General features: G+C 47.4%; 1 protein-coding gene across 1 annotated transcript in view; it reads left to right on the top strand.

The window, feature by feature from the left end:
• The first annotated feature begins 520 nt into the window (after positions 1–520).
• Positions 521–9,324, top strand: part of Gtse1 (G2 and S-phase expressed 1) — a 26,506-nt gene continuing 17,702 nt past the window's right edge. Inside the window, exons 1-3 of the mRNA XM_071609388.1 lie at positions 521–599; positions 7,529–7,583; positions 7,694–8,321. Coding sequence (XP_071465489.1) covers positions 578–599; positions 7,529–7,583; positions 7,694–8,321 — 705 coding nt within the window. The 5' untranslated portion in view covers positions 521–577. The remainder of the gene's footprint in view (positions 600–7,528; positions 7,584–7,693; positions 8,322–9,324) is intronic.

Here is a 9,324-nt window from a genome sequence, read left to right as displayed (position 1 = left end):
GAATGCTACTCGGAAGAGGGCCCAAGGTCAGAGGTTCAGGGCGGGAAAGTAAAGGTAAAAGGGTCCCAGCACATCGATGCCCCAGGATGATGCGGGAGCCTCAGGATGCAGAGGCGTCGGGGATGCCAGGACACGCAAAAGGGGAGTGCATCGGGAGGCCACCCTCCTCCCACGCTGCAGACCACCCCGCCTTCCCGAGCCTTATCTCCCTAGCCCTTCCCAAGCGCCCCGTAGCTTAAGCGAAATCGGGGGCGGCAACTGGAGGTCCGCAGACTTCCGGGCAGGAGTGTCCGCGCCGCGCGCAGCCAAGCCGACGCGCGGAGCAGTGCGCGTGCGCGCTAGGCTCACTTCCGGTGCTCGGACTTCAACTTCCAGGGTGCACCGGGCGGCGAGCCTGTTCAAACCGACCAATCGGCGGCCCGAGCCGCCCGGCGCTGCATTTAAACCCTCGGCGGGGCGGCTTCGTTTTCCGCGGCCGGCGAGGGTGAAGCGAGGGCCAGGCGAGGGCGAGAGTCCGTGGGCCCGTGACCCTGTTCACCGCCGCCCTTCCTCCGCAGGCTCCTCCCGGGAAGCCGAGATGGACGCGGCCGGGGAGAAAGGTGAGCGCAGCGCGGCGGTTCCGGGAGCTGGGGGGCCGGCGGGTCGCGCCCCGGCAGCTGCCGGTGAAGCAGCGGCCTCGCCCGCCTAGGACCCCGCCGGGCCCGCTGCGCAGAGGTGTGCGCGGTGACCTGCACGTTTTCTCGTTGGTCGCTGGCCGTCTGTTTCCTAAGACTGGTTAGGACCGCGGGGACCGTGTTAGCCGGGGAGCCTGGCCGCTGCTCTGGTGGTTATCAGAGGAGAGAGCAGGACATCCACGGAAGGTCAGCTGCCCCTCAGCAGCCCTCGGGGAAACCCCCGGAGGCCCAGGCTCCCGTAAAATGACATGGTATTTGCATATAACGGGGGCGTGTCCTCCCAGTGCCCCCAGTCATTTCTAGACCACTTAACATGCCCACTACAGCATAAACGCCACCGGTGTCCGTAGTTATCAGTCTGAATTAGGAAATAATGACGAGAAAAAGAAGTCTTCAGGTTCAGGACCGGCTCAGTTGGATTCAAGTATTTCCAATCCAAGGTTGGCTGTGTCCACAGATGTGGAAGCCAGGGGATTCAGGCGGTGGGCCAGCTGTAAAGGTTATACCCTCTTTTCCTCTTAAAGCATTTTGACATCCTTTTGTCTTTTGTTCCTCAGGACACTCAGGTGAGGCAGGGGCACTAGGTACGACAGTGCCCTCAGCATCACTGTTGTGCGGAATCCTAGAGACTACCTACCAGTCATCATTGCTTCTTCATCTTGTCTGGAAGGCTGTTTCCTCTGCACTCGCTCCTTCCTTTTGTGTCCTCCCTTCAAATCAGACCCTCTGACGACATACTGAACCCCACTGCTCCTCAAGGGCTTCACCCCTTCCTTTGCCCTCCATGTTTTTGCCTGTCCATTAGATCACACACATTATCCACATGCAAATATGTTCCCTTGTCTTCGCATCTTCTCCCTTACCTCTCCACTGCTGTTCCTTGTTCAGAGCCAAGTTCCTTCTCCTTCCATTCCAGCTTCTGCCCACACCCCTCCAGTCAAGTTGCTATTATCAGTTACTAAAATTCCACATTGCCAATTCTTTTGCCATTTTTCTGTCCACATTTAATTAACCAACTTTCTAATAACATCCCACCTCCTTTCCTTCTGGAAACTTCCAAGACTCTCTTGTTTTTCCTCTCCTCCCTGACCTGGTGAATTGGCATCTCTCGGCAGGTTGCTCTTCCTCTGCCATCTTTACAAGCTGATCCCCCTGGACCTGGCCTGGGACCTCTTTGTACTTTCTGCCGGGTGGTCATCCCATGGGTTTCTGCCCTGTCTGCTTTGTGGACATGCTCAATTTTAGCTCTCTTCTGGGCTCTGGTCTTGGATAGTCACCTGTTTGGCAGCTTCACATGAATTTTTGGCACCTCAATCCTAATGTGCTCCCTCACCACACCCCAGTCTTCACTGGTTCTTGTTTGTCTTTCCCAGCAAAGTAAACGGCCCCTCTGTTTACCCAGCTGTGTAGGCTGAGAACCTTCCACACACATTCATCACCAATCACTGTGGTTTCCACCTTAAGAATGTATTTATTTTTATTTTTTTTTTTAGCTGTAGATGAACACAATATCTTTATTTGTATTTTTATGTGGTGCTGAGGATCGAACCCAGTGCCTCACACATATGAGGCAACTGCTCTACTACTGAGCTACAGCCCCAGCCCAAGAATGTATTTCTTTTTTAAAAGAGAGAGAGAGAATTTTAATATTTATTTATTTATTTATTTATTTTTTAGTTTTCGGCGGACACAACATCTTTGTTTGTATGTGGTGCCGAGGATCGAACCCGGGCCGCACGCATGCCAGGCGAGCGCGCTACCGCTCGAGCCACATCCCCAGACCCCCAAGAATGTATTTTTGATCCATTCTCTTTCCACCTCCATTCAGAAGCCACTACCCTGTTCTCAACCACCTCATCTCGCCTGCGCCTGTTTGTTCAGTGTTTTAATCAGCTTTTTCTCTGCTGTGACCAAAACACCAGACAAGAACCACTTAGAGAAGGAAAAGTTTGTTTTGGCTCACAGTTTCAGAGGTTCAGCCCACAGTCAGGTGACTCCAGCTCTGGTCCTGAGGTGAGGCTGAAAAAAGGAGCAGAGGACAACAAGGAAGTAGAGGGCTCCACTGACTAGGGCGGAAATATAGCCCCCCGCCGTCACACCTCCAGTGACCCACCTCCTCCAGCTACACCCTGCCTACCTACAGCTAACACCCAGCTAATCCTTAACGGTGGCTTAATCTGTGGACTAGGTTACAGCTCTCAGGACCCAATCATTTCACTTCTGAAAATTCTTGCGTTGTCTCACATGAACTTTTTGGGGAGAGCTCGTCTAAACCATAACAGCTAGTTTGTGCATTTGTAACTGCAGCTTTGTTTCTGACACACTGTACACGCAGCCAGGGAACCTTATGCTTTAAAACACAAGTTAGATTATAACACTCTCTGAAAGCCCTTCATAGCCTTACGTTGCACTTGAATAAAACGAAGGCCCCGTGCCTGGCTGCAGGCCCCCTGGGATCTGACCTGCTTACCTTCTACCTCTTCAGCATTGCTGCAGCCACTGACCTCTGACCAGTTCCTCAAACACTTTATTTAATTTCCTCAGAGTGTCCCCTCTGTGTGTTATCTTCTCACTGTGCTGCCTGGTGCATGCTGGAGGGCCGACACCGTGTGTCCTGAATCTGCCTGGCACCTGGTGGATGATGTGGCTTGTCAGAGCTCCTGAGTCTGCAGAGTAATTGAGTCAGGCAGCCCAGGCTGGAAGAGGCTGGCTTCTAGCCCACCATACTTTTTTCCACAGTAGACAGTAGAGAGTTTCTGGAAGTGACCTATAAAATCGATTTCCTAAGTTGAGATTGTAAAAAGTGAAATAGAGCCCTTTCATCTTTGTCCCTTGTTCACCTCCTGGCCTCTTCCAAAAGTCATTGATGTCATCAATGTCTTGTATCCCCTGCTAGAGACACTTTGTGCAAATGCCAGCCTATATGTAGACAGTGCCAGTATATTCTCGTGGAGCACATAGAACCCTGTCCTGCGTCTTGTTTTTCACACTTAATTTATCTTGATGATTGTTGTGTGTCAGTATAAAAGGCATGTTGTTATTTTTTTGTACCTATGCAGGAATGAATTGCAATTTGATTCATCTGCTAGGTGAACACTGAGTCTATGCTTATTGTCTTGCTGTTACAAATGAGTACATTCACAGAAGTGGGCTTGCTGGGTCCAAGGGCCTTGCAGTTTTACTGTGACATTTCTGCCAGGTGGCCCTCCACAAAGCTGCGGCGAACTTTGCCTTGCACAAAGCGTCTAGGAATTGTCTCTTTCCGTGCAGTTTTGCCTACAGTCCATCAAACTTTTTGCTTTTTGCCAGTCTAACAGGTGAAAAGTCAAGCCTTAGGGAAGGTTTCTTTTCCAGTTTCTTTTGAGTGAGACTGAACTTTTTGTTGTATTTAAGAACATTTTTATTCATTTTCTGTGAAATTTGTTTCCATTTTTCCATTAGGTTGTTAGTTGTATTCTTAGCAATTTGTAGGTATTCTTATAAATTAGCCCTTTGTGAGATAAGTTGCAAATAGCTTCGTTCCTGCTTCTTGTTCCTTTTAACTTTGCTCATGGTGATTTTTGCCACTTTGAGATTTTACAAATTTTTATATATTTGAAAATCAATTTTTTTATGTTAAGGCTTATGGTTTGGTGTCATAGTTAGGCCTTGGTACTCCAAGATTAAAAAGCAATTTCCTCTTGCTCCTTTAAGGCTTCTTTTTTATTTTCAATTGGTTTTTGATTTATTTGGCATTTGTCCTGATATGTTATGATATATGGATCAAACTTTCTGCCCATTATGTCTCCTAACTGTTCATTGTCTATGTGAATGATTTGATTGCCATGTAAGAATTTTGTCCTTGGGAGTGTTCTTTTATCCTTTTACTATTCATAATAGCTTTCAGTTGATTTTCTGAGTCTATAACTGTAGCATTGGTGCACCCTCAAACTTTGTCTCCATGTTCTTTCCTTTATCTGTTTATATTGGTCAGTGTGTCCAGAACATTAAGAACTGTGGGGTCTGGCAACACTGCCTGGTGCCTGGCTTTAATGGGCTTGTTTCTGTGGCTTTCTATTAAGCCTAATGCTGGCTTGTGTGCTGATTTACATGTAGATGGTAGCCACTGGTACTGTTCGTTAATATTTCTGTGGATTTTTTTGGGGGGGTATGTGATGAAATAATACCTCTTACCCACTTGAAGTTTAGATTTGGTTTAGGTGACTTGCTTGGCCAGTGAAATGGGAGTGTGGTGTTGTGTGTCCCTTCTGGGTAAATGTCCTTAAGAACCAGCTTGGAATTTGTTCTTTCCTCTTCTCCCTGTCATGGGAACCAACTGTGGTCCTGATGTTGGAGGCTCAGTCAGCCCAGGGTCTGAAGTGGGGAGGCCATGGAGCAGGGTACATCCTACCCTTAGCAGACATAGTCTGAGTGAGAAATTTGTCTTTATTGTTTCAGCCAGTTGAGCTTGGGGATTCTTTGTTATATCAGCAGTTAACCTATTCCAGCTGATAAGGTACATTTGCTATTGCCTTAGAAGGAATACTTTTTTTTTTAATATTTTTTTTCATTGTTGATGGCCTTTATTTATTTATATGTGGTGCTGAGAATCAAACCCAGTACCTTACATTTGCTAGGCAAGCGCTCTACCACTGAGCCACAACCCCAGTCCAGAAGGAATACTTTTGATTTTATCCCATTGAACCTAATTTTAGCTTTTGGGTTGAGATGACAATTTCCTTGTATGATTAAATACATCTATTACTTTTTATTAAGACCCTTTAAAATCAAGAGTATATGTTGCATTTTAGCATATGCCTCTTCAAAGTATATGCTTACTCTTTAGTTCTAGTAATATAATGGTTATATTGCAACATTGTGTTGAATTAAACCATGTTACACTCCTGAAATGAAATGAGTTTGGTCAAGTAAAGCATTATTAGTCTTTAATGTGCTGCTGGATTCTCCTGCTATTGTTCCTGTTGAGGACATTTTTGTTGACACAGTAAGACTGGTCTCCAGCTACCTTTATTGAGCAAACTTCACAGTTTTTGTTGTTGTGTTTTTGTTTTAGTATTTTTAATTATGGATGGACAAACACTCTTATTTATTTATTTATTTTATGTGGTGCTGAGGATCGAGCCCAGTGCCTCATGTGCTAGGCAAGTGCTCTGCCCCTGAGTCACACCCCAGCCCCCTTCACAGGTTTTTGGTATCACTGTGCTTGCTTTATAGAAGCAGGTTACCAGGTTTATTTCATTGTCTTCTGGAGCAATGTAAATAGTGTTGGAATTAGATGCTCTTACAGAGCTTTGATAGAATTATCCTGTGAAACCAGCTGGGGTTGTTTTTTTTTTTTTTCCTTAGGATAGGCCTGTAATATGTTTCTCCAGTTATTTTATGATAATTGAACTACTAGGATTTACTTTCTTTCTTCTTGACTCAGTTTATAAATCATCTTGGATAAGTATAGTAGAAAACCAAATATTTTCCTGGAAAATGATCCGCTTCAGCCATGTTCATAGGCATAGTGCCAGAAGCTGAGCAAACTAGCCTATGAACCTTTTCACTTCTCTCTGGTGGCCATCGCTGTCTAAGTTCTTTTATGCTTTGGTGCTGGAGATTGAATCCCGGGCCTCATAGGAGCTAAGATTTTGCTCTACCACTGGCCTGCACCCCCAGCCTGTCTATATTTTTCCTTGATTAGATAATTAGGACTGTTTAACTAAGATTTAAGTAGGATGCCAGTGTATTTTCAGATTCTCGGGGTTTTTATTAAATATGCTTCATTGTTTATTAAGATTAAATAAGACGTCTGTGAAAATGCTGCATATTTAATTACTGAAGTAGCAGTTCAGTGCATTTCAGTAACTGTTTGCTAAACATCCAGGCCCTCAGCTGGACATTGGGGAATTTGAGCACATAAGACATTTGTTGTCTTGGAGGAGCTTTGAGCCCTGCTGGGGCCAGAGACAGCCCAAATGCCCAGGCTAGTGCAGCCAGAGGGGGGGGTCAGGTGCAAAGGCTATGGGAGCTGTGGCATGGGGGCTGGAGGTGGGGAGCAGTTGCCCCAGCTGAGGGACCCACTGACCAGAGCCTGGGGTCTGTTAGAGGGAGCTGGGTGAAGGACAGGGCCAGCGGAGGCTGTGATGGAAGTATGGGCGAGGGGATCTGGAAGGACTCCGTGGAGTGATGGTGTCAACAGGTACTTTTTGAGTCTCTACTCTGCATTTCAATTGTATTTGAATTCATTGTTGAAAGGTGAATGCTCTTATAGAGGTATTACAGAATGGGTATTTTGTGGTTTATAAGAGGTGAATTTAGCCACCTTTAATCCAGCAACTCAGGAGACTGAGGCAGGAGGATTGCAAGTTCAAAACCAGTCTCAGAAACTTAGTGAAGCCCTAAGCAACTTAGTGAGACACTGTCTCAAAACAAATAACAAGTAATAATAATAAAAAGGACTGGGAATGTAGCTCAGTGGTTAAGCACCCCTGGGTTGAATCCCTGGTACTAAAAAAAAAAAGGGAGGGGGGAATTTAATTCTAAGGGAGCTGAGACTGGTGGTTCTATACCTGAAAATGACTTAGCTCATCTTGAAAAGCCAGCTGAATGATTTGGTGAATGCATTTTTAGATTATATCACAAAAACAAGGCTTTGTGCTTTTGGGGTGGTTTAGCAAACCCAGAATTGCTGGTGCAATTTAAAAAAGAAAATGGAAAAAATAAGCTCCCTATGAAAATACCACTAAATTAAAATAGCAGTAGGTTATACTTGGGGGGTGAAATTTCCTCATGGCCCTCATAGCTATAGAGATTGGTAATATTTTCCTGTTTCACCTCAATCCTAAAATAATTCAACATTGTTCCCCCAGGTATTCTTTTGGCCGATGAAAAATTTGACTTCGACCTCTCATTGTCTTCTTTAAGGTAAACAAATGAGTTTTCTTCCCTTGCTGGGGACCCAACCACATTGAGTAAAGTCTTTGATTTGAGTGCCAGTGGTACGAATGATTAATAATCCTTTTCTTTAAAAATAGTGCAAATGAAGATGATGAAGTCTTTTTTGGGCCTGTTGGGCATAGAGAAAGATGTATCCCTGCCAGCTTGGAATTAAATCATCAGATAGCCCAACAGCCTCCCTTGCCAGCGTCTGATGGTCCCTGCACCTTGAGCCCCCTCTCGGCCGAGAAGTTCGTGGAAGTGTACAGAGAGGCTCGCCTGCTGGCTCTGCAGCTGGAGAGCCACAGCCGAGAAGAGGGGGTCCCAGCTGCAGGGGCCGGGAACTCCTGGAGCCAGGGTGTGGAGAGGTTCATCCAGGAATCAAAACTAAAAATGAAACTCTTTGAGAAAGAAGAGGAAATGGAGAAGAGCCCCAAGTCACTTAAAAGAGAGACATACTACCTGTCAGATAGCCCCTTTCAGGGGCCGCCACCCTCGGGGGAGCCCCTGCTCCCAGCCTCCTCCCTGGCCCTGCCCAGCACCCCTGCCCGTGTGGGCCCTGTCCTGACACAGGGACTGCCCTCCTCCTCTCGTCCTCTGCCAGGGGAACCAGGTGCTGTCCGCCCCCCGGATCAGGGAGTGCCTCCAAAGAGGGTTGCCAGCAAGCTGCAGCTGCCTCGGGCTTCATTTGTGAGAGGACGGCCCCTTCCCTCCGCATTAGAGAAGGTAGACAAAACCACAGGGCACGGCTTTCCCTGGGGACCCAGGCACTCCTTGCTTCTCAGCCTCCCACCCACACCCTGCCATGGAGACCTGGAGGCGCAAGATCTCTGAGGTCCAGAGTGTGGGATGGGAAGATAGTAGTGGGGCACGGAAGCGACAGCTTGGGAATGCGCCCTCAGAGCGCCTTTCACACTGGCTTCTGTCACAGCACTGGGTGTCCCACCACCGGGATGCATGTGTCTTAACAGATACCCTCTTCCAGAAGTTCCCTCCTCGGGTGTCCACTGGGCATGCTCCTTGGCTGTGACTTAGTGGCCACTGGGTATGCTGCTTGGCTGTGACTTAGTAGCCACATGCTCCTTGGCTGTGACTTAGCTTTACGCTGTTTTCCACTTGGGCACTGAGTGGGGAAGAGCTGTCCTGGGAAATGGTAGTTGACGGGTATGCCACTGGGGTACGTTCAGCTAACTCTGGGGAACTGAGGGTCTGGGAGGCTTGTAGAGGGATGGCCAGGAGAAGGGTATGCCAGATGGAGACCACAGCCTGCTTTCCGGCCTATCTGATCCACCTCTTGCTCCTCCCGTGGAGGAGAGGTCTGAGAGACTTGGCAAGGCAGGTTATTGAGGGCCTGCCGCCCTTCCCAGCGCTGCCCTGCTGTGGGCAGCAGTGATAGGGAATGACACTGTGGGCTGCTTTAGGGTTAGGTGAGTGCAGAACCCACTGTGAGGACCTGCCTAGAAATGCCCTTTCCCATTCTTAAACCCATCCTCTGACTTCCTGACCATGATCAGAGACCTGACCTTAGGGGTTTGTGAGTATAGCACAGATGGATATAGGGCAGGATTTGCGGGTTTAGACGTGTACTCAGAGCAGAGATTCACAGCAGCATTATTATAATGGCCAAAAAACTGAGCCAACCCCAAGTCCATCAACTGACAGTGGATAAGTGATGTATATTCAGACAGTGGAATTCTTTTGGCAATAAAAAGGTGTACTGCTGGGCACA

This window comes from Marmota flaviventris, chromosome 3, assembly GCF_047511675.1.
Source record: "Marmota flaviventris isolate mMarFla1 chromosome 3, mMarFla1.hap1, whole genome shotgun sequence".
Lineage (NCBI taxonomy): Eukaryota > Metazoa > Chordata > Mammalia > Rodentia > Sciuridae > Marmota > Marmota flaviventris.
This window is presented reverse-complemented; position numbering and strand designations above follow the sequence as displayed.